The 25769-nt window shown below is 38.8% G+C and overlaps 1 protein-coding gene across 2 annotated transcripts in view; it reads left to right on the top strand.

Moving 5' to 3' along the window:
- med13.S (mediator complex subunit 13 S homeolog) overlaps positions 1 to 25769 on the top strand; it is a 63294-nt gene that overhangs the window by 18342 nt on the left and 19183 nt on the right. The window contains exons 4-16 of one of the 2 annotated variants that reach the window (XM_018249611.2): positions 6156 to 6301; positions 6423 to 6620; positions 8310 to 8507; positions 9182 to 9344; positions 11186 to 11290; positions 11397 to 12074; positions 13411 to 13621; positions 14111 to 14195; positions 14952 to 15073; positions 15411 to 15498; positions 16168 to 16382; positions 16830 to 17026; positions 18808 to 19733. In XM_018249611.2, coding sequence (XP_018105100.1) covers positions 6156 to 6301; positions 6423 to 6620; positions 8310 to 8507; positions 9182 to 9344; positions 11186 to 11290; positions 11397 to 12074; positions 13411 to 13621; positions 14111 to 14195; positions 14952 to 15073; positions 15411 to 15498; positions 16168 to 16382; positions 16830 to 17026; positions 18808 to 19733 — 3332 coding nt within the window. The remainder of the gene's footprint in view (positions 1 to 6155; positions 6302 to 6422; positions 6621 to 8309; positions 8508 to 9181; positions 9345 to 11185; positions 11291 to 11396; positions 12075 to 13410; positions 13622 to 14110; positions 14196 to 14951; positions 15074 to 15410; positions 15499 to 16167; positions 16383 to 16829; positions 17027 to 18807; positions 19734 to 25769) is intronic. The other variant, XM_018249612.2, reaches the window with a different exon arrangement.

The following is a 25769-nucleotide window of genomic DNA, read 5'->3' on the forward strand; positions in this document are numbered from 1 at the left end:
ATCGTTTGTTGCAGACCGGCATGTGTTAAGTCACAGACGAGTTTTGAAAGCTCAAAATTTCATGTCAAAATATTGTTAGATGGTGGCTTAAGTTAAAAAAAAAAAAAAAAAAAAAAAAAAAAAAGCTTTTCTGATTTTTGTGTCATTGTATTTAGCTGAGAACAGGACAAATTTGTTTTCCCATGGGTGCCTAAACACTAGTTTTAATTCAGTGCAGTTCTTCATGAATATTGTATTAATTTAAGACTGGATAACAATCAAAAGGTAGTGCTTTTGGCAAAACACAACTATCAGGAAGCTAGTCTCTGCTCCTACAGCCGCAGAGGTTAATTTCCTATGCATGAATCTTCTCTTCTTCTCTCTTTTCTACGCTTCTGCTGGTGTCTGCAGACCTGCTAGCTGTAGGGAAGAAGCAGCTTCCTCTAATCTCTTACAGCTCCCTGCTCTTAGATCTTGGAACATGACAATCCCAACATAAACACAATGCTGTCCTGCACTCCTGTCTCGGCTAAATGTCATGCCCAGTAGTAGTAGGCAACATCTGCCTCTAGTTGCCAAGCATCCTCTACCCAAACCACTTCCAGACAATGTTCAGAATTGTCTCTAAGAAAAGTCTGGCAGCTTATGTGGCTGCCTGCCCAAACCAAAATTACTATGTAGAGATGATAAACGATAATATAGGCACCACAAAAGTTCTCAACACAGAAGGGGGAATTCACAAAAGTGGAGAGAGACCATTTCTGGAGTGAAAGTGGTGGTAAACTGGTGTAAAATGCTTAATCAATATTCGCAAACAGAAATCTGCCTAAATTCTGACTCAACCGCCACTTTTCATGTTTTAATTTAATTTAAGAGAATATATTATCTGGAAGAAAAGTAAAGCCTCCCAGCCATTTTTTTTAAATTTTAGCAGCAATTAGAAGCTTGACCCAAGATAATAAAACATTTCTGATACAAATCCCTATATTATGCATAATAGCATTTTTTTGTATTTAGACCCTTATATATTGTTGCAGAAGTGGAATTACACAAACATGTAGGCAGATTTAGAAAGCCCAGGTTATCCTGAAAAAAATTATGTATAATTTACCTAGGTAAAATAACACCCCTACCCTGAAAATTCCAATTTTAGTAAGAGCGAAAGACAAATTCAAGAAAAATATAAATAAAATGTTGTGCGAAAGACACAATCTGAAAACTGTCTGTTTAAAGGACAAATTCACGAAAGTGGAAGTTTGTGAATTTGGTGTGAAATGCAACATTTTTATCTCCACTTTTATTTAGTCTCAATATCACCACTTTTGTGAATTCGCTCCCCAAAGTGTTGTAAATGCACATAAATCGAGTAAGCCACAAAAACATATACTGTAAAAGCCACCGTTTCATAATTCTTTAAGGGTTTTATGCAACTAATCATTTTGTTTTCTGCCATTTTATTCAGTGTGTGTGTGACCAAGTAAAACAGTGATCTCCAACCAGTAGCTCATGAGCAACACGTTGCTCTCCAACCCCTTGGATGTTGCTCTCGGTGGCCTCAAAGCAGGTGTTTATTTTAGAATTCCAGGCTTGGAGGCAAGTTTTGTTTGTATAAGACCCAGTTGTACTGCCAAACAGAGCCTCAATGTAGGTTGAATCTTGTTTCCTTCAGTCTTGGAATTCATAATTATAGCAAGCAGGCAGCAGCCATTTTGTGGACAATGTTATTAAAGGGATACTGTCATGGGAAAAAATTTTTTTTTCCAAAATGAATCGGTTAATAGTGCTGCTCCAGCAGAAATCTGCACTGAAATCCATTTCTCTAAAGAGCAAACCGATTTTTTTATATTCAACTTTGAAATTTGACATGGGGCTAGACATATTGTCAATTTCCCAGCTGCCCCAAGTCATGTGACTTGTGCTCTGATAAACTTCAATCACTCTTTACTGCTGTACTGCAAGTTGGAGTGATATCACCACCCTCCCTTCCCCCCCCCGCATTAGCCAAACAAAAGAACAATGGGAAGGTAACCAGATAACAGCTCCCTAACACAAGATAACAGCTGCCTGGTAGATCTAAGTACAGCACTCAATAGTAAAAACCCATGTCCCACTGAGACACATTCAGTTACATTGAGAAGGAAAAACAGCAGCCTGCCAGAAAGCATTTCTCTCCTAAAGTGCAGGCACAAGTCACATGACCAGGGGCAGCTGGGAAATTGGCAAAATGTCTAGCCCCATGTCAGATTTCAAAATTGAATATAAAAAAATCTGTTTGCTCTTTTGAGAAATGGATTTCAGTGCAGAATTCTGCTGGAGCAGCACTATTAAATGATTCATTTTTTTTCCCATGACAGTATTCCTTTAAGGCAAGTTTTGCATAAGCTCAGAATCTTGTTTGTTCACCAGAATGGTGGACTGGATGTCCATCCCCATGCCCTGGCTACGCAATTAAATGGTCAAGAGAATGGGGGGATGTGTGGAGAGCAGTGACATCTAGGAAGTGCTGAATAGAAAGTGAAAGTAACAGTTCGCCCCGCCTCTATGTCTAAGGCATAGAGGAGGGACAGTCAATATTTGATTGACAGCTGAGATTTTTAAATAAGCTTACAACTATGAATGCTTTAATAAAGTAGAATTTGGATTTAATGTTTAATTTAAAAAGGACTTACCGTATATACTCGAGTATAAGCCGACCCGAGTATAAGCCGAGGTACCTAATTTTACCTACAAAAACTGGGAAAACTTATTGACTCTAGTATAAGCCTAGACACAACTACAGCCCTGTCTCCCAGCAGCGCACCTTCCACCAAAGAGACTCCCCCAGCGATCAACCGGACTTTTTTACAAAGTTGATGGTGACAGAGAATTGTGCAGAGAGTGCTGTGTGATATTGCCATCACTGTTAATCTTTTGTATAACCAACAGATGGCGCTGTGTCATATTGCAGTTACCGTTATTCTTTGATATAACCAACAGATGGCGCTGTGTGATATTGCAGTCACTGTTATTCTTTGATATAACCAACAGATGGCGCTGTGTGATATTGCAGTCACTGTTATTCTTTGATATAACCAACAGATGGCGCTGTGTGATATTGCAGTCACTGTTATTCTTTGATATAACCAACAGATGGCGCTGTGTGATATTGCAGTTACTGTTATTCTTTGATATAACCAACAGATGGCGCTGTGTGATATTGCAGTCACTGTTACTCTTCATATAACCAACAGAGGGCGCACTGTTATTCTTTCATAAAACCAACAGAAGGCATTGTGGGATATTGCAGTCTCTCCCCAAGTGAACTGTTGGTATAGGAATGATTAAGTGACTGCAATCTCAGCTACTGCCCGCTGACCCGAGTATAAGCGAGGTAGACTTTTTCAGTACATTTTCGATGCTGAAAAACTCGGCTTATACTCGAGTATATACAGTATTATACAGCTTTTTGTCTGAGTGACAGGTCCACTTTAAAGGAGTCATTCACTATAACTTAGTTAACTTTAGTTAACTTTTAGTATGATGTAGAGAGTGATATTCTGAGACCATTTGCAATTGGTTTTCATTTTTTATTATTTGTGGTTTTTAACTTATTTAGCTTTTTATTCAGCAGCTCACCAGTTTGCAATTTTTCAGCAATCTGGTTGCTAGGGTCCACATTACCCTAGCAGCCATGCATTGATTTGAATATGAGACTGGAATATGAATAGAAAGATGAGTAATAAAAAAAAAAAGTAGCAATAACAATAAATTTGTAGCCTTACAGGGCATTTGTTTTTAGATGGGGTTAGTGACCCCCCATTTAAAAACTGGAAAGAAAGAAAAAAAATTCAAGCTGTTAAAAATAATGAAGACCAATTGAAAAGTTGCTTAGAATTGGTCACGCTATAACATACTAAAAGTTAACCTAACTTGAAATTAGTAGGCTCAAATAATACCAGTTTTGCACTTTCTTTGTTATTGCTGACAGTATCACTTAAAGGAATAGTTCAGTGTGAAAATAAAAACTGGGTAAATAGATAGGCTGTGCAAAATAAAAAATGTTTCTAATATAGTTAGTTAGCCAAAAATGTAATGAATAAAGGCTGGAGTGATTTGATGTCAGTCAGATCACTACTTCCAACTTTTCAGCTCTCTTGGTTTACACTGACTGGTTACCCTGACTACCAGGCAGTAACCAATCAGAGACTTGAGGGGGGGCCACATGGGTCAAATCTGTTGCTTTTGAATCTGAGCTGAATGCTGAGGGTCAATTACAAACTTACTGAACAGAAATGTACCATGTGTCCCCCTTCAAGTCGCTGACTAACTCAGAGTTATAGAGCTGAAAAGCAGGAAGTTGGATTCTGGCTGTTTTATTAGACATCTATTCACTCCAGCCTTTATACATTACATTTTTGGCTAACTAACTATATTAGAAACATTTTTTATTTTGCACAGCCTATCTATTTACCCAGTTTTTATTTTCACACTGAACTGTTCCTTAAGGCTAAGGCCACACTAGGCGATAGCGCCGCGATTTGACTCGCGGCGACTTTTCGCCGCGACTTTTAAGCCGTAATCGCTGGGGAAACTTTTGCGCTGGCGTCTATGGGGAATCGCGAAAAATCGCCAGCGTAAAAACACACGCGGCGATCTTTTCTCTACTGTCGCTCGAAAATGCCTCGCTAGGCGATTTCGAGCGACAATAGAAAAAAGATCGCCGCGTGTGTTTTTACGCTGGCGATTTTTCGCGATTCCCCATAGACGCCAGCGCAAAAGTTTCCCCAGCGATTGCGGCGAAAAGTCGCCGCGAGTCAAATCGCGGCGCTATCGCCTAGTGTGGCCTTAGCCTTAAGGCTCCTTGCCTTTTTTTTTAAGCCACAGTCTTACTCTTGTAGTAAATTCAATAGTTGAGCCAAACTGTGGCTTGAAATAAGGGCAAGGAACCACAACAAAATATGTACTGTTCTATCGTTTTAAGATTACACTGTATGTTGATGTTAAGATAAACATCAAGGGAACAGGGAGCCTCACTGGAGAATTGAAGGAGGAGCAGTGTGGGTGAGAATCTTTCTATTCACAGATTAGATTGCTCATACTGCGTGATCACTGTATAGCTGTTCATTTTGTTTTTTTGTTAAAAGAAGATTGTATGCATCACATCACTAGTTTACATGCTTTTGCCTTGGTAAAGCTTACATAAATAGGTAATTTGTAAAAATTTGTAAAATACCTTTATTATGATGCCCACCTCTAAGGATATCTGTACACATTGTAGTCCTTCCAGCATTCTATACGGTAACTTTGTGTGGTATATAAGGCAGAGCAAAAGCAATTAGTTAAATTTTGTTTAAAATTTCTCAAGTCATGTAGAATAAATAAATTGGGCATTTACATTCTTTCGTTGTCAATTGCAAGAACTACTATTTCTGTAAAATTGTTTTAAAGGGATCCTATCATCGGAAAACATGTTTTTTTTTTTTCAAAAAACATAAGTTAATAGTGGTACTCCAGCAGAATTCTGCACTGAAATCCATTTCTCAAAAGAGCAGATTTTTTTATATTCAATTTTGAAATCTGACATGGGGCTAGACATTTTGTCAATTTCCCAGCTGCCCCTGGTCATGTGGCTTGTGCCTGCACTTTAGGAGAGAAATGCTTTCTGGCAGGCTGCTGTTTTTCCTTCTCAATGTAACTGAACGTGTCTCGGTGAGACGTGGGTTTTTACTATTGAGTGTTGTTCTTAGATCTACCAGGCAGCTGTTATCTTGTGTTAGGGAGCTGCTATCTGGTTACCTTTGCATTGTTCTTTTGTTTGGCTGCTGGGGGGGAAAGGGAGGGGTGATATCACTCCAACTTGCAGTATAGAGAGCACAAGTCACATGACTTGGGGCAGCTGGGAAATTGACAATATGTCAAGCCCCATGTCAGATTTCAAAATTGAATATAAAAAAATCTGTTTGCTCTTTTGGGAAATGGATTTCACTGCAGAATTCTGCTGGGGCAGCACTATTAACTGTGATTCATTTTGAGAGAAAAAAAATTCCCATGACCGCATCCCTTTAACTTCGAAATGTTGCTCTTGAGTTTCAGATTGCTAACAGAACTTTAATTTTGCAATCAGTTTATCTCAACAGCACCCAAAATCTTTGTTGTTGCAATGAAGAGCTATTCACTTTTATGCTTTATTTTTACAGTGAACACCTATCCTGCTCTTTTGCCTTTTTTCTTCATGGAGACAGCAATGTTTGCACAAGTGTGGAAATTAATCAGCACCAACCAGTATATCTTCTCAGTGAGGAGCATCTCACATTAGCCCAGCAGTCGAACAGCCCATTTCAAGGTAGTGTAGAAAAACACTGTTTACTCGAGTGGATATTTTCAGTGGAATGCTTAAAATACTTTGAATTGCCATTCAAAATGCATGTATTCAAATATTTATTTTTGTCTTCTTAAAACCTTAGTTATACTTAGCCCATTTGGATTGAATGGCACCTTGACAGGACAATCTTTCAAGATGTCTGATTCATCCACCAAGAAACTGATTGGAGAATGGAAACAGTTTTATCCCATTTCATCTAATGTAAAAGAGTCCTCAGAGGAGAAGCATGAAGAAATGGATTGGGAAGATGACTCGTTGGCTGCTGTTGAAGTATTAGTTGGTAAGAACCTCACACAAAATGGACCAATAATGTAGTAGTCATGTAAATAATCTACTCCTTAGGCTATTCCAGGGTTTTCTTATGTAGGGTATTTAAAAATATTACATGACTTGAGTCAAAAGCAACTTTCCCCACTGATATCTGGTTAAAATGCATGTTAAAATCAATGGGGCTGATTATATAATCCTTAAACTTTTCAGGCTGTAGATTTGACTTTTGTTCTGTCCGTTCTGCCCAGCTTAACGATTACATCAGCCTCATGTGACCCACTGCTTTAATTGGCAAATTTGGCAAAGGCCTGCTTAACTATTGAATGTATCTTAAGAGTGTTGGCCAACTTTTATGCTGTAATGGGCATACACAGTTTGAGTGTTGAAGGCGTAACTTAATAGCTAACAACATAGAAAGGGGTCTTCAGCAAATCTCCCTACTACAAATAGTGTGAGGTTCAATTACGATACACTACAGAAAATTCTCTAAAACAGAAGGCCAAAGTAGGGTATTCTTAAATGCATACTCCTATCACACCCCTATGTATGAACAGGTAAACAAAGCAATGCTGTTAAATAAGTAGGAATGTTTTAAAGGACATGTAAACCCCCCACGCAAAAATTTAATCACTGATGATTCTGCTCCTCTAACCCATGCAGCCCCCTCCCTCAGCAATTTCCTTTGGCTGTTGGCTCATGAGCATGCTCAGTTCTTCTCAACTCAGATTAATACACACCTTCCAGTCTAACAGCCATTGAAGAAATGGCTTTGCTGGTTCCCATAGAAACTCTGCTGTAGTTGTCTGCTCCTATTTTTAAATCCTAACACCCACTCCTGAGCTCAGAGTAACCAATATTAAAGGAAAACTATACCCCCCAAATGAACACTTAAGCAACAGAGTTCATATCATATTAAGTGGCATATTAAAGAATCTTACCAAACTGGAATATATATTTAAGTAAATATTGCCCTTTTACATCTTTTGCCTTGAGCCCCCATTTCGTGATGGTCTCTCTGCTGTCTCAGAGATCACCTGACCAGAAATACTACAACTCTAACTGTAACAGGAAGAAGTGTGGAAGCAAAAGACACAACTGTCTGTTAATTGGCTCATGTGACCTAACATGTATGGTTTGTTGCTATGTTTGTGAGTACAGTGAATCGTACGATCCCAGGGGGCGGCCCTTATTTTTTTAAAATGGCAATTTTCTATTTATGATTACCCAATGGCACATACTACTAGAAAAGTATATTATTATGAAAATGGTTTATTTACATGAAGCAGGATTTTATATATGAGCTGTTTTATGCAATATCTTTTTATAGAGACCTACATTGTTTGGGGGGGTATAGTTTTCCTTTAATCCAAGCAGGACTTGTCATTATGGTAAATTCTGGCCGTTTATGCCTGCATTCTTTAATTGCATGAATTTTACATGGCATATGTGCTGTTTGCAGATCTAAATGCACTGATGATCTATGTACCACTAAAAGAAAACTTAAGCAGCCTCCCTCTTGTTTGCACATTTCTCAATTTGGTGCTAATTTATTGAATGAAATGTTGAATTTAAATGTTTAAACCAATTTGGTCCTTTTTTGTTTTCAGGCTTTTTAGATGTCAAATTTTAGGTTTGTTTTTTAATCATTAGATTTCTTGGCAATAAAAATATTGAGACCAAAAAAATGTTTTTCTTCTAGCTGGGGTCAGAATGGTCTATCCAGCCTGCTTTGTCCTAGTTCCTCAGTCAGATCTCCCTCCTACCAGCTCTGTTGGATCTTCTCACTGTTCAAACACCTGCTTAGGTGTGCAAGTGCCTGCTTCTTCCAGAGATCCAGCTATGTCCTCTGTAACACTCACTCCTCCAACATCCCCAGAAGAAGTGCAAACAGGTAGCAGTATGTATTTTCTTTACACTTCATATCCGTGCCCTGACATGATGAGGGTTTCTTTAAGTACAACATGAGCATCATTTAATGACAAATTATTTAAAAACAAAATAATAACCCTAACAGTCTGTCCATTATTATAATAAAATCTAGATATTGAGCCCTGAATCGGTTGTTTGTAGTGATTAACTAAATCTTGTAATTGTTGTAATATTTGGTACTTCTGTGCTGTGTGAATAATAAATGGATTTGGGAAATTTTTTAACCTCAAGTTTTGATGTTCAAATTAAAAAAACTGCTTTAAAACAGTTCAGGAATCCAAAATGATAGTTTGTAATGAGACATTTTAGTTCATAACAAATTTCATATATACAAGTTAAAAATTTGTCAGTGATTTAAAATATATTTCTAAATGCTATTAAAAGCAATATCTGTCCCTTTCTCTTCTCTTCCCTGGTGGTTGTGTATCTGAAACTAGCAGATTAACAGACCTATGATAAAGCTTGAAAAGACTTGTGCTGCATTCTTGTAATAGACACAACTTAGCAGTACATAAAGGGGAAGAAGTGCTGATTTCAATTTCACCATTGCCTTTATCACTTTTTGAGTTACTTTGATAAAAATAACTTGATTGAAAAGCTTTTTTCATTTCCCAAATACTTTTTTTTTTTTTTTTTGAATAGTTGATGCCCAGTCAGCACAAAAATGGGTAAAGTTTCCTGCTGTGTCAGACTGCTTTAACTCTGATACAACTAGCCATCATGGTGGCAAGATTCCAAGAAAACTGGCTAATCAGGTGGTCGATAGAGTGTGGCAAGAATGCAATATGAACAGAGCACAGAACAAGTAAGTATTCCATTTCTTAGGTGTTCTTTCTTGGACTAAATGTTTCCACTTCAGACAGTTGAGTAAAAAGAGATAAACATTGTTGCGTGTTTATTCTGTAACTGGCACCACTTTAATTAAGCAAAGTCTAAAAAAAGGTGGTTGTACAATCTGTTAAAGGGGAGCTATCGTGAAAATGAAAATTTAAAGGGAATCTGTCATCATTTTAAACTTTTTTTTTTTTTTTTTGCCGTTTTCTAAAAAGTACACCTCAATAAACACTGTCTGGCAAATAAAATGTAATTCACATTTCAATACATAAGTTATTATAGTTTTTATTTTGTCATGGGGGCTTCCATATTTGCTCATTATACATGCATTAAGGGCTACACTAACAGCAGGCACGGCATTACCTGTATGCTTGGAGGCAGCCAGCCTCTGGTAGAAAGCCAAGTCAGTCGTGCTGCGACATGAGGATCCATCTGTGCACTCCCCCTCCCCTTCTGTTTTTCCTGCTTCTCGAGTGTCCTTTTTTTCCCCCTTTTCTGTTCCCTATCACCAGTCTTGGCATTGCGCTTTTGTTATAAGAGGTGTAAATAATTCACAATTGCACTCTTCACTCTGTTAACATTTCCAAGCCCAACACTGCCTTTCTCCTCCCTGCCCACTATTACCAGGGTCTAAGGCTGTGGAGCAAAGCAATGGTAACAGCAGGCAGCTACAGAACTCCTCTCAATCCATTCAGCAGAATCCTTCTGAAGAGTTGTCAGCGAGAGCTGTTATCTTGATACCTGCCTATTGTTCAATTAACAGGCTGACTAGAAAAGGCTCGGTTTACATTACATCCGCTCGTAGGAGGGAGGGGTAATGACATCACTCCAACTTGCAGTGCAGCAGTAAAGTGTGCCTGAGGTTTTTTAGAGCACAAGTCACATGACTGGGGGCTGCTGGGAAAATGTCAAAATGTCTAGCCCCACAGCAAATTTAAAAATTAAATATAAAAAAATCTGTTTGCTCTTTTGAAAAACGGATTTCAATGGCAGATTCTGCTGAAGTAGCACTATTAACTGATACATTTTGTAAAAAAAAAATTTTCCCGCGACAGTATCCCTTTAATATAAACATACTGAAAATTTTTTTCTAAATACAATCAATTAAAAATTCTGTATTGTTTCTGAAATAAGTTTATGTTCACTATTTCTCTCTCAGCATCTGTTTCTCTTCATTCTGTCTTCTTGCAGGAATTGGGTGTCAGCTATTCATTGACGGTTGGATCCAATATATCTTATGGGGGGGGGGGCTTCCTTTCCTAGCAGATGTATTAGAGCTCACTCAAATTACTGATTCAAGTACAAACAAAATCTAACAAAATAACTGCCTTTTGCACAAATCCTGCATGTTGTGAGACTTGATGTTTGGTGATTTTAATAGAGTGAGCTCTAATACATATTCTAGGCAAATGAAACACCCTTATAAAATATATCGGATCTGTCCATGAATATTTGACACCCAACTCCTGCATGAAGAGAGAATGAAAAGAAACAGATGCTGAGAGAGGGATAGTGAAGATAAACTTGATTATTTCAGAAACGGTACAGAATTTTTAATTGAATGTATTTAGAAAGTTTTTATTTCAGTATGACGAAGCTCGTATTACATTTTCATTTTCGCAATAGTTCTCCATTAATTATATTTCATGAATGAATTGTACAAATTACCATTTACCACACTTCATCAATTTTTCTTCTAAATTTGGGGCATACTTTTTTGTGTGGTAGTATTTTAAATAAAACACTGTTGTCAATGTAATTGATATGTATAAAATCATTTCAGCTGAGATTTATCAAATCTTTTCTGTTTAGGAGGAAGTATTCTTCTAATGGTGTTTGTGAGGATGAGTCTCCTGAAAAAACAACATCCTGGGATTTTGTTGAGTCCACACAGAGAACAACTTGTGTCTGCTCAAGGTGCGCTTAAGTTGCTATGTTATGTTGACGTCCATACCATCTTAAATGTATATGTTATCATACAAGTTTGCTGTAACTTACCATGTATATTTTACCTTCTCAACAGGCACAAAAATGTAAAGCAGAGAAATTTAAATCAACCAGGGCAGCCAGTGACTGCTAGTATGCAACAAGCAACCCAGAAGCACAAGACAAATGATAAGCAGGAAAAGGGTGACAAACCCCAGAAGCGTCCCCTAACACCTTTTCATCACCGTGCATCTCTCAGCGATGATTTTAATATTGAGGCAGATAGTGCCAGCCAGAGACTCGGGATTCGATCCCAGGACACTAGAGGAAGGTTCTCAAATATTCGACCCAATGATGTAGCAAAAACTCCTCAAATGCATAATAATGAGATGACTAGCTCTCCACCTCCACCTCCCCTAAGTCCTCACCCTTGTGAAGTTTTGGATGAAGGAGGAGAAACCATTAAAAATCCATCAACTCCTCATAGTCAGCATTTTTATCAAATGCCAACGCCAGACCCATTAATTCCAGTAAAGGCTATTGATGAACGGATAGATAGTTTACCGCAAACCTTTGCTTCAGCATTCCCTGAGATTTTAGAGCCAACTATGTATGTGGGCACTGCTGTCCGCCTAGAGGCCGGTGAAAATGACAACACGTGGAAGTATTATAAAGTCCCAAAAAAGAAAGAAGCAGAGTTTAATCCCCCACAGCTTCCAAATGATAAACTTAGGGAAGATACTTCCGGAAAGGAAAATATCATATCTGTCACAGAGTGAGTATTCCTTGTTCTAATATCCTCTTGGTTCTTTGGTATTTCCAAAGTGTTTACTTTGTTGCCTACATAATCACATAATGTATAACAATAGAGGTTTTAGGGTTAGGTCACACGAGGAGATTCGGGGAGATTTTGTCACCTGGCGACTAATCTCTTCTTCTGGGCGAGTAATCTCTTCTTCTCAACGAACTGCCACCGCGTTTCTTCCCATCCGCTATAATGAAAAGTCGCCTGCACTAAAGCACACTCGGCACTTCGTTTTCCGAAGTTGCCCGAAGTTACCTCACGAGGAAACTTTGGGCGACTTTGTAAAATGAAGCGCCACATTTGCTTTAGCGCAGGTGGTCTTTTCATTATAGCGCATGGGGAGACACACGGAGGCAGTTCAGGGAGATTGTCGCCCAGAAGAAGAGGCGATTAGTCGCCAGGCGACAAAATCTTCCTGAATCTCCTCGTGTGAACTAACCCTTAAAGTGAGAGTGTATCTTCAAATAAATTGTTAAATCGTGATCAGATAATAATTGTCTTAAGATGGCCATAGACTCAAAGATCTGATCGTACGAATCAAGGATTCGTACGATTTTCGGGCCGTGTGTGGAGAGTCCCGTCATTTTTCATCCGGCGGAGATCGGCCGTTTGGTCGATCGGACAGGTTAAAAGATTTTTGCCGGCTGCAGGCAATATCTCTGCATGTATTGCCGATCGTACGATTTTCAGAGGGAGACTGTCGCTAGCTTTGGTCGGACATAACTTCGTACGATTGCTGTCAGGGGCAGAACATCGGCTGATCTGTTCTTTTCTACTTCATTTGATCCGAATGGTTAATGGCAGGTCGGAGATGGGGAAAGTCTGATTGTACGTTGATTCGTACGATCAGATCTTTGTAACTATGGCCAGCTTAAGGCTGTACTGTAGCTTGTATTCACCCTCGACCGTAGGCAGGAAATACAAACATGTTAGAGATGAATTGTCAGATATACAGTTAGAAACAATGGAATTCTACCTGTATCTGAGGATTCCGCATGAACAGTGGCCAATGTTCCGGTGCATTCAAAGGCACCCAATCATAATTTTCTAGCCGGCCCTGCAGTTATCGGTTGCTTGTCACCCACTATGAATACAATGAATATCGTACAAAACTAAGTATTATCTGTGCTTTTTAGTTTCCCATACACCCCAGACTAAGCCCTTCTTCATAAATGCACTTTGTTGTAAAGTTGTCTGTTATATTATTGTATGTTGTATATGCAGTGGCTGTATATTGTTAAATCTGTACCTATTTTTTGCAGTATGATTTTGTCTTTATCTGACAATGCACTTTTTTTTTTAACAGGTTAATGGTGCAAGGTAAAAAACCGTTAAAGATCTCAGAGGAATTACTTCACAAGTATCAAAGCAAAAATCAATACATACCAACAGCTGTATTAAACACTGATCAAGACTCTGATCCATATACGTTTGTAGATGATGATGTGGAATTTATATTTTCTGACTCAAAGAAGGAAAGACAAATCACAGATAGGGATGTTGGAAAAAAACACAAGGTCCGTAATTAACTTTTATTATTCCTTCATTCATCAGAAAGGTCTCAAATTTAAATCTCCTGTGTTGTTGATGGGCCTCTGCTGTTTGAGTTCATTTGTAGCATAACTTACTTTTACTGATGAATTTTCTCTAGTCTGCAAAATCATTTTTACCTTTCATGAAGATATTATTGGGGACGCCTCGTATGTTATCTTTAAAAGATAAGATATTCAGTTTCCTATCTGAAGTATGCAAGTTAGTGTTTGTGATAGATAAAATATATGTAACCAAACTTTTGCACTCTAAACCAGTCTTCAGTTACTGTGGGTGCTCGGTCAAATCATTTTATATACAGAAGGACCCGCACTCCAAAGTCAGTAAATCGTCACCTTTTATTATTCATACTTGTGCATCCACAAGTATATGCAATACATGGATGGTCAATGTTTGCCTCATAATGTGAGTATTTCATCATAAAGTTTGAACTTGTTAACATTTCTGTTCTACAGGCAGAAGATGTAATGTCTAATGTTTCAGTGTTACCACAAGAAGGTGAAGATGCAATGTCACTTTTTAGTCCATCTGTCAAACCAGGTTTGTAAGCCACAAAAGAATAGCCATACAATGTTTCATTCAATTTTAATGGTGCTGTAACTGGAGAGAGATTTGCTCTGTGTATTAAAAATAAAGTGTAAATGCTTGTTAGAAATCAAGTTTGCCATCTCATAGTTTGAAAACGTTGTCCAAAGTTAGCAGCTTTTGTTTTGTAATGGATGCTCATATTTAAATCTGCTGAGAAAACGTTTTGAGCATTGTATTTCACAAGAAAGATTTATACTACTGTCTTACTACCTTAAGTTTGGCTCGATTATAGGGTGTTATCAGGGTTGTAATTTTCTGGTAATTTCCTTTCTAAATGTCCCGATGTAAACGCTACTCATATTCTCAATAAATTAAATCAATATATAACACTATTTATAAGTTAGCCTTGCATTCTGCAAAATTTAGAAGGGATTAGCAGTTGGATCATAATTCTACTTGCAATGGAATTTATGCGGTTCTGCATCATTAGCATTGCCATTTACTTGGTTGATTCAGGTGAAACAAGTTGGAGTATTTATTATCACAACAGGAAAAGTGTGTAACTGAATTGCCTTACTTTATACATCCAGGTAGATGGAACCAGAATATCTGTGCATGGCTCAATATAAATTAGTGCTAGTACTAATGTACTAGGATATAAAGCAATACCAGTCCATTCTTTGACAGCCATAAAATACAGTATTATAAAAGTCTAATTGTCAACTGATGGCACTATGCTTAACGTTGCCATTAATTGTACCTTTGCAGACGCACAGCGATCTGAAGCTCATGCACGCACTGCATCAACAAGTCTCTTTCATGAAACAGACCTTGTGGTATCTTACACTGACCTGGATAATCTCTTTAATTCAGATGAGGATGAGCTAACTGTAAGAATCTTCTTTTTTTTTTTTTTATTATATTTATTCATTTATTTTTCTCTAACATCTCTTGAAATTATATTTAAGAAACGTCAATCACACATCTAATATGCAGGTTCCACACTCCTTGGAATTAAAATAAATTGATGCTTATGTTGAAGCTTCACAAAAGTTTTTTGGTTTCAAGAGTAAAACTGTATTATTAAAGCTCAGGAACATGGAACAATGTACTCTTCTGGCACCCTCCCTTTTAAAGCATGGTTAAGAATAGTGTATTTTTAATGCATCCCTTTGGAGAGGGAAACCGTGTCTATTACAAATATTATTTTTTATCTTTTATTCATAGCCTGGATCCAAGAGGGCCCTTAATGCTGATGAAAAAGCAAACGGCAAAGAGTTGAAACCTGGAAATTTAGATCCCCTGTCTTGCATAAGTAAGGCTTATTATTTCTTATAATTTTGTATTAACAACAACAACATTGAAGGACTTAATTATGCTTTATGCCAGCTGACCTCAAAGTAGTTTTTGGAGGCTCACTAAAGTTAGATATTGAAAACTATTAAATATTTTGCATGCATTTATACATATGCGGTCTCGGTTCTTTCCTGATTCCATAGCTACGCTAATGCCTCGGTTTGAAATGAGTACCTGTAATGTATGTTCTTATATAGGAATGTATAAATGAGAAATAAACTTTGTTCTGGTATCGTATTATACATCAAAAATGAAGCTTTCCATCCAGAAAACATTGTTGTGTCCATTTACACCAATATGACTTGGCTAGGCCCAGTTGATGCATAACATGTAATTTCTTCTGTTCATGCTCCAAGTAACCATCTACCATTGATAGTAAAAGAGATAGTTGCATAACTATTGCAGAAGCAGATGTGTGAGATTGAAAGGTTCTGTTGCAAGGTTTGCAGGGGATCCACATGTCTCTTGTGCCTCTGGTGAAACAATCTTTAGTTGAAACGCTTGGTGAAATGTATACAGATTTTTCAGTTAAAGGTCAACAAAATTGGCTCTAATATGGTACTTTAACTTAAAGATCCTCGGATCACATATGCTGGATCTATATAAATGAGTAATAACTGTTTTATAGGTACAGCAGATCTTCATAAAATGTATCCAACACCACCTTCTCTGGAACAGCATTTTATGGGGTTTTCTCCTATGAACATGAACAGCAAAGATTATGGCAATATGGACACTACACCAGGAGGATCACTGTTAGATGGAAGCAATTTCTGTATAGGTGCTCAATTTAAAATAGAAGTTGATGAAGGTTTCTGCAGCCCAAAGCCCTCTGAAATAAAGGTAACACCATCATCTCTTCAGCTTACTAGGGTATGTAACAGATCTAGTTTGGAGCAAGGAGTAGAGTAGAGCTTAGGCCACCTGGCTTTCTAAAGGAGTTTTGAAGTCTCCATAACTGCATTTGCATTTTATCATCTTAATCTAATTTCTGCTCCCTAACAGTATATTGCGTGAATGGCCCAGTGATTTCAAAAATATACCACTTCTTAGAGTATGTTAATATTGGGGGGGAAACAATAGCCTCCTCTGCTCTGTAATGTTGTTGTTGGTTTTTTTTTTTGTTTTTTTTTAATCTGTTGGAGACTGATTTAGAATTTTAAAATGGGAAATTTTGGTTAAAATTGTGATACTATGTGTGAATGTCGTATAATTTAGAGAGCATATGACTGTTTATTTTAGGTTAAGTGATTGCTTTTTTTAGTTTAATATAATTTTATTTTGTTACAGGACTTCTCCTATGTATACAAACCTGAAACGTGTCAGGTGCTAGTAGGATGCTCCATGTTTGCTCCTTTAAGAACTCTCCCCAGTCAGTGTGTGCCAGCGATTAAATTACCAGATGAGTGCATTTATCGCCCAAGTTGGACAGTTGGAAAACTTGAGTTGATCCCTCCGGTACCCCATATGCCCTTCATCAAAGATGGGTAGGTGTTTGGAAGTTTATTATCATTTATTACTTGTGGTATGCATATCTTGGATGATAAACTATGTATACAGGTTTATTTTATTTGTATTTTTTCATTTGGGGAAATGGTTAACTTTAAATAAAAAAAACTATAGGATTGATTGAATGCTGGATACAATTTTATTAAAGAGAAAAAGGGAATGATTACATTTTAACTTAAAATTATTTGTCTTAAAATGGAATCTCTAGAAAAATGGCCATCTTGTAATTGTTTCTCAAAATAGGTTTCATGATAATCAATCCTGTACCTGCATGTGATCAGTATTCTCCCAGGAAAAAATGTGGTGGGGGGAAAATTGAGACAGCAGCAGTTCTAGCAAATGGCAATCGTGCTGATTCTTTTGCAAACAAAGGGTGCAGTCAGCGTTAGAATTAAATTTTGGAATTGACCGTGTGGTGAGGGTCGAAGGGTTGCAAGGCAGTGAGGAAAAATTGCTGGCCAATGCACAACAATATTTAAATGACACGGGTATTATTACTCGCTTAAATTTGCCATAAATGGCTGATGCTAATCTTTTTGTAGCGTGCGTGCTTATATGTAACATATCTACTTGTTAAAGGAACAGTAAGTATTTTAAAGTAATGAAAATATAATGCAGTGTTGCCTGCACTGGTAAAACTGATGTGCCTGTCTAATGGTGTTATCTGTTATCCATTAGTTAACCTGTGCCATATAGCTGTTTTTCAATTTCTGCCATTGCTCCACAGCAGCTTGTTTATATGAACTATAGTAGTATTTCTGAAGCAAACAGATCAGTTTTACCAGTGCAGGGCAACAGTACATAATATTTTCATTACTTTAAAACACTTTCATTTTTTGGTGTTACTGTTCCTTTAACAAACAGCCACTACTCATCTCCCTGTGTGACATAAGCCTTAAAGGGGAAGGAAACCTAGTCGGCGCAAACCCCCCACCCCCCTCCCATTTGTTGCCCACCCTCCCTCCTCCCCCCTGGCCTACCCGTCCCGCTGGGCAAATGCCCCTAACTTGTTACTTACCCTTCTGCGCAGGTCCAGTCCAGAGAGTTCACAGACGACATCTTCTTCCACGCGTTCTTCCTGCTGTGAACAGCGTTTTGGCACATGTGCAGTAGGAGCATTTCGCCGGTACGGATCTACTGCGCATGCGCCAAAAGTCACGCGCATGCGCAGTAGATCGTACCGGTGAAATGATCCTACTGCGCATGCGCCGTTCACAGCAGGAAGAAGATCGCGTGGAAGAAGATGTCGTCTGTGAACTCCCTGGACTGGACCTGCGCAGAAGGGTAAGTAACAAGTTAGGGGCATTTGCCCAGCGGGACGGGTAGGCCAGGGGGGGAGGAGGGAGGGTGGGCAACAAACGGGGGTGGGGGGTTTGCGCCGACTAGGTTTCCTTCCCCTTTAAAGTAGAATCTCCCCCCATATCCCAGCCCCCTCAACTGGCCTCCATTGCCCTCCCCCTCTTCCTGCATAATCTATTTCACTAAGTATCCCTCTTTGCGTAAAATAAAAGTGCCTTAAAAATGCAGAGGTGCATTGAAGTTCACACGCACCATGTTCATCCTGTTTGGATCGACGTATTTGAAGCTAGGTCCAGGATCAGCTTTAAAGGAACAGTAACACCAAAGTGATTGTGGTGCGTGGTTGAGTTCTCTTTTCAGTCATATAAGTCGTATTTGGAAATTTTTCAGTTAATTAGAATGAACAATGTATTGCTAACCTGTGCTTATTCTAAAAAGTTCCTCTTGTCCTATTTCTTAGCAATATTCCCAGTGTTGGAAGTGCTATGGATCAAGACTATGTTCAGACATACACCCCTCAAACCCACACACCTTTTGGGATGTCAAGCAGTGCTCCACCCAGTAACAGTGGAGCAGGAATCCTTCCTTCTCCTGCAACCCCTCGTTTTTCTGCTCCTACTCCGCGAACTCCAAGAACACCTCGTACACCACGGGGAGGTGGTGGTCCAGCTAGTGTCCAAGGGTCAGTGAAGTATGACAATTCTGACCTGTATTCTCCTGCTTCAACACCATCAACATGCAGGCCTCTCAACTCCGTTGAGCCAGCAACCGTTCCATCAATCCCTGAAGCTCATAGCCTCTATGTGAACCTCATTCTTTCTGAGTCTGTGATGAACCTCTTTAAAGATTGCAATTTTGACAGTTGCTGCATCTGTGTATGCAATATGAACATTAAAGGAGCTGATGTTGGAGTCTACATTCCAGACCCCACACAAGAGGTGCAGTACAGATGCACTTGTGGCTTTAGTGCAGTGATGAACCGAAAGTTTGGCAACAATTCTGGCTTGTTTTTAGAAGATGAGTTGGATATTATTGGCAGACAAACAGACAGTGGTAAAGAAGTAGAAAAACGATTTGAAGCTCTCAGAGCTGCTGGAGGAGATCATGGTGTTTTAAGAGACCCGGAGAAAATGCCTGATGAGTTAATATTACTCCTCCATGATCAGTGCACTAATTTGTTCTCTCCATTTGGCACATTGGATCAAGAGCCTATCACAAAAACCGGCACAGTAAGTTACTCGGCTCGTGTTGAAGAGCAGGACTGTTGTAATGATTGTTACCTTGCATTGGAGCATGGCCGTCAGTTCATGGATAATATGTCTGGAGGCAAAGTAGATGAAGCACTTGTGAAAAGTACTTGCTTACATCGCTGGTCTAAAAGAAATGGTAAGTAACATGATTTCTGTTTTTGCAAACCTATGGATAGTAAGCTGCATTTAAGCTTTGATGATCTTGTGTTAGATCCTCAAACATTTATATAGCACCACAATACATAGCCATTCATAAAAAATATTCTCACAAGTATAACAAACAGAAGTTCTAACCTTTGACACAGTCTCATCTTAAAGGGATGCTGTCATAGGAAAACATGTTTTTTTCTAAACGCATCAGTTAATAGTGCTGCTCCAGCAGAATTCTGCACTGAAATCCATTTCTCAGTTTTGAAATCTGACATGGGGCTAGACATATTGTCAATTTCCCAGCTGCCCCAAATCATGTGACTTGTGCTCTGATAAACTTCAATCACTCTTTACCGCTGTACTGCAAGTTGGAGTGATATCACCCCCTTCCCTTCCCCCCCAGCAGCCAAAAAAAAGAACGGGAAGGTAACCAGATAGCAGCTCCCTAACACAAGATAACAGCTGCCTGGTAGATCTAAGAACAACACTCAATAGTAAAAATCCATGTCTCACTGAGACACATTGTTACATTGAGAAGGAAAAGCAGCAGCCTGCCAGAAAGCATTTCTCTCCTAAAGTGCAGGCACAAGTCACATGACCGGGGCAGCCGGGAAATTGACAAAATGTCTAGCCCCATGTCAGATTTCAAAATTGAATATAAAAAAAATCTGCTCTTTTGAGAAATTGATTTCAGTGCAGAATTCTGCTGGAGTAGCACTATAAACTGAAGCGTTTTGAAAAAAAACATGTTTTCCGATGACAGGATCCCTTTAAAGAGCTAATCCAGCCAATTTGGTGTTGCCAGTAGTTAGTATTGAGCAGTTACATGCATTCAAATTAGCAAAATTGCTCAAATTTTTGCACAGCCAGTTTTTCACATTTGATTTAATCTCATACAATTGAATACTGCTTCACTAAAAATCTTTGTTCAGAAAACACCCCAGTACTCAGATGTTCCTGGGAAATGAAAGACATACCACTTTTCTTTTTTTGTTGAAAGTGGAGTAAATTATTATGCAGGCTGAGAGGGGTTCCCAAACTTTTTCATATTACTGTAGAGTAACGAGTTCAGGGCAGCTCATCTTTCATTGTGAATTAGAAGCTGTTGCTAGGATAATTAACCCTAGAAGGCCGTATAGTACTTGAAATTCCAAGATGGAAAGCTGCATTTAAAACCATAAAAGCAGCTGTGTTAAAAACCTTAAAAACCTCGACGTTTGTATGTTTCATTCATTCTTTTTGCTCAATTTACCCACCCTTAAGTTTGTAGTTATGTATATGAATGCATTCAAGTATTTACCTGGTACATTAAAATGTTTTTGTCTTTCCATTGCACTTGTAACACCTTTAACACACTTTAAGAACTGGAATGTATTTAAATGCTGAATGCAAACAAATATGAACTTGTGCACATGTATCCACTGCCAGTAACCTTTATATAGTGAATAAAGTACCCCCTCTTGTAAAATATAAGGATATTATAAGTTACCAAGGAGTTTCATGACCATATAAAAACACAAGGCCAATGGCCGAGTGTTTTTATACAGGTCATGGAACCCCGAGGTAACTTCTAATATCCTCATATTTTGCAACTGGGGGTACTTTATTTATTATAATACACAGAACTCACCATTTATAACTGATGACATCAGAACTCACCGTTTATAAGGATATACCGTATATACTCGTGTATAAGCCGACCCGTGTATAAGCCGAGGTACCTAATTTACCTAAGAAAACTGGAAAAATGTATTGACTCGTGTATAAGCCTAGGGGCCCCATGTCAGATTTCAAAATGTGAATGTGACCCGGCCGCAACAATTGGGGGACACTGGGCAGGTACCTGTTAAAGGGTCCTCTGTCTACCCCTATTTCATGTTTGCTTCCCTCTGCCACTTCCCCCCCCTGCCCTCCCCATCTGTCGCTCTCCCCACCCCGGCCCTCACGTCTGCTGCTCTTCCCTCTGTCACAGTAAAACGTGACCCGGCCCCAAAATGGCGGCGCCCATGGCCGCCACATGGGTAGCGGCGCCGGCCGCTACCCACGTGGCGGCCATGGGCGCCGCCATTTTGGGAGCGAACGCCGGCAGGGAAGGACGCGCCGCCCGGAGCTCCTGGACCTGCTCCGGGCGGCGACACAGTCAGTCACAGACAGTCCTGCTGGGGCCGCGGAAGGAGGTATGACCCGCGTATAAGCCGAGTTTGAGTTTTTCAGCACATTTTGGGTGCTGAAAAACTCGGCTTATACGCGAGTATATACGGTAATTTACAAGATATTCATCGCTTTTGTGTATTATAAGCAGATATTGTTTTCCATTCTAGGACAAAAAAGAGTTAAAGATATGAAGCATTTGTAATTCAGAAACAAATAAAATAGAAACCTGAAGTTTAGTAGCATTTGAAGTGTCTATAAAGGAGCATTACAATGACTTGCGCATATATATATATATATATATATATATATATTTTTTTTAACTTTTTTAATTTGATGTATGTACAGTAGTGATTTAGATCCCTTTCTAGTGTTTTTTTTTGTTTTTTTTTTCTGGTATGGGTTCTGATCCAACTGGTGGGGTTGTTTGTAAGAAGGAATCATTAATTGACATGCATTGTAGTCTATTTCCTGTTCTGACTTCACATGTGCTACCCACGTTGCAGCATGCCACAATGAACTCGTTTACTTAGCAGTAGTTAATGGATAGCTTTAATAAAAATTAAAACATTAATAAGTAATACAGAAAAAGCACACAGAACCACCTTTTAGAATAAGAAAATGAATCTCTGGTCAAATCTCTAAACATTCCCCATGTTGCAATATAGAGACAATTAAGACAGTTGCACTAAAAGCTGCTTTATTAGGCACAGGGAACAGTATTTAGGGAGTTGTAAGAACTATAAACTGTTGCAAGTAGGCTAATTGTCCAGTTGCACTTAAAGGCGATCTAAACCAAAAAAACAATTGATTTGACAATTGAGTATTTTACATTCATTTTATATTTTTAATGCTTTCTGAGATGGTTGCTTTTTGGCACTCTAGAACATGGTTGCCCAAAAGGTAGATCGGGATCTACCAGTAGACCATTCGCTGGTGATCAGTAGATCTTAAAGGAAAACTATACCCCCAAAATGAATACTTAAGCAACAGATAGTTTATATCAAATTGAATGACATATTAAAGAATCTTACCAAACTGGAATATATATTTACATAAATATTGCCCTTTTACATCTCTTGACTTGAACCACCATTTTGTGACTCTATCTGTGCTGCCTCAGAGATCACCTGACCAGAAATACTACAACACTAACTGTAACAGGAAGAAGTGAGGAAGCAAAAGGCAGAACTCTGTCTGTTAATTGGCTCATGTGACCTTACATGTGGTTTGTATGTGTGCACAGTGAATCTTACGATCTCTGGGGGCGGCCCTTATTTTTTAAAATGGCAATTTTCTATTTATGATTATCCAATGGCACATACTACTAATAAAGTATATTATTATGATAATGGTTCATTTACATGAAGCAGAGTTTTACACATGAGCTGTTTTACTCAGTATCTTTTAATAGAGACCTACATTGTTTGGGGGGTATAGTTTTCCTTTAAGACACTGTCAACAAACAGTTGGGTTAAATCACCCTCCTATTTCATGCTTTTTATTCAGATATTTATAACGTTAAGGATACATAAGAAATAGTTTGTTCAATATAGCAATATACATTTTCCTATAAATCCGTATTTAAGTATTATTCTTCATGGAAAAGAATGCCAATGCTTTTATGGATGAAGATCACAAAGAGTAGACCTCACATTAGTAAAGTATGGGCACTCCTGGTCTAGAGATAACTAAATCCAGGAAGTGCATACATAATGCTTATACAGTTAGGCTCACTGACACTCTTGCCTTGGCACAACTGTTGACACCGTTAAAAATAGAAAATGAATATAAATTGCAAGTGTTTTTTTGATTTTGATCACCTTTAAAGATTCTTTGTCTGTCCAACATCTGCAAATAAAACATTTGCTTGTGTATTAGCAGTGCTATTTTAGAACATTGTATAGCTTTGGTTGCCTTTTTAGTTCAAGTCCCTTAGAGGTGCAACTTTTTGACCGCATTTCACCTTTGCTAATAAGGTTACAGATCTAGGAAAGTCTTTGTTTTAACTAGTCCGCTATAGTTTCAACAATATTTAGAACAGCAGATAAGTCTGTGCCCCAAATTTTATCCTTGCTGACCTCCAGACTGTGCTCCTAGGAGAGAAAATACATTCTCCATACATCTACACAACACAATGGTTAGAAAAAATGAATGTATTTAAATAAAATACTGTAAAATATTAACTTATACAGAAACTTTCTGAATACCAATTCACTTCTAGATTGCCTAGTGTTTTTTTTAAAGGGGACCTAAAGTCTAAAATAGAATAATGCTAGAAATGCTGTATTTTGTATAATAAACATGAACTTACTGCGCCAGAAGCCTATTTAAACAAATGATTTATGATTTGAAAGTTGGCTGCAGGGGGTCACCAACTTGTTACTTTGTTATGCATCTCTGCAACACCATGCACATGTTGTGTGGTCTGGGCTGCTGATCAGGGATCATTATAGATTATTAAAACAGCCAAAGTCAAATAATATATGCCAGAAGCAATACAGCAAGACTGATTAATAATCAGAATATGCAGACTGCACGGAGTCCTGTGTTGTCATGTAATCTAATTTGGATTTTATAGTTTTTGTATTGTTTGATACATACTTTCTCCAGCTTTGCACAACCAGTGGCTGCTGCAAAATAATTCTCTAAATAGAATCCCAGTTTATCTGTTTAAATCTGGCTCCATGATCTTTGTCCTTGCAGCTGCAGTTGGAAACAGGATGCAAAGGCAAAAATAAAATCTCATTCTTACTTTCTTAACTGAAAAATAAACCTATCCCCAATAATCTGTACGGTTTTTATAAGAAACCTGACTGTATAAAGTGAAATTCCCCCTTTATTTACTTGCTCTGACTGCTGTGGATACGAATCTCTTCACGGTCGCTGGCTGCTTTTACAGTGAAACAAACAAAGCTGCTCCAGTTCTGGGAAGGAAGGTTATGGGGGCTCCCCCTGCTGTTTGCAAGTATGATCGTTTCCCTGCAGAGCAGTAAGGGACCGTCTGAAGTTTCCTATTCGCAGCAGTCAGAGCAAGTAAATGACGGGGGAATTTCACTACATACAGTCTCGTTTATTATAAAAACTGTAGATATTTTCTATAAGTAATCTTGGAGGACAGTGGGGTTTAGCTGGTACATCCAGGAGGGCAGGACACAACAGTAGGAAAAACTAGCCCCTCCTCTACTGGCTATACCTCCAGCACGCGGAGCTTAGATCAGTTTTTGTTGTGTCCTCAGGAGGATAGGACGTAAAATAATACTGTTTATTATTTTCAATTTTGTCAATTGCTTGACACCAGGGAATGCCCAGGCCCTCTACACTGAGCAGAGGATACCCATAGGCATTCCCCAACGTGGGACCTGCCTCCGGGGTCCCTGGTTTTTTAAGACCACCCAGTCTCATACTGGTCTCCCCTTTTTATAGGTGGAGACTGACTGGCCGGAGGACAGAGGAAAATGTTTCTGGACACAGTGAGTATATTCTGGGCTGTCCTCTTCTCCTCTCATATCCCTCTCCCTGCATATCGGGAGAGAAGTATCTCCTAAAGAGTCTTGTCCCCTGCCCCCACGCTAGCAATATCGCATCACTGCAGCAACTGTGCGACTCTCCCTGTCTCTCTCTCCCTCCCACACCAGGTACGCTCTGTCAGGGTACTAAGAATATCCCTGTGGCATTTGGGACCTACAAAGAGGGAGTAGTAATGCTAAAAAGGATGCCTGGACTGACAGGGCGGAAGAGATTTTGGCAGTGGTTATTTAATGGGGCATGGGAAGGAGATGCGGAGTGGGTAGGTCTGAGGCCCAGTGACTCACAGTTTTTCTGAGATGGAGCGCTGAAGCGAGACTGGGCTGCGCTCGTTCTTGGCGCC

The sequence above is a fragment of the Xenopus laevis genome, chromosome 2S (genome assembly GCF_017654675.1).
Source record: "Xenopus laevis strain J_2021 chromosome 2S, Xenopus_laevis_v10.1, whole genome shotgun sequence".
Classification (NCBI taxonomy): domain Eukaryota; kingdom Metazoa; phylum Chordata; class Amphibia; order Anura; family Pipidae; genus Xenopus; species Xenopus laevis.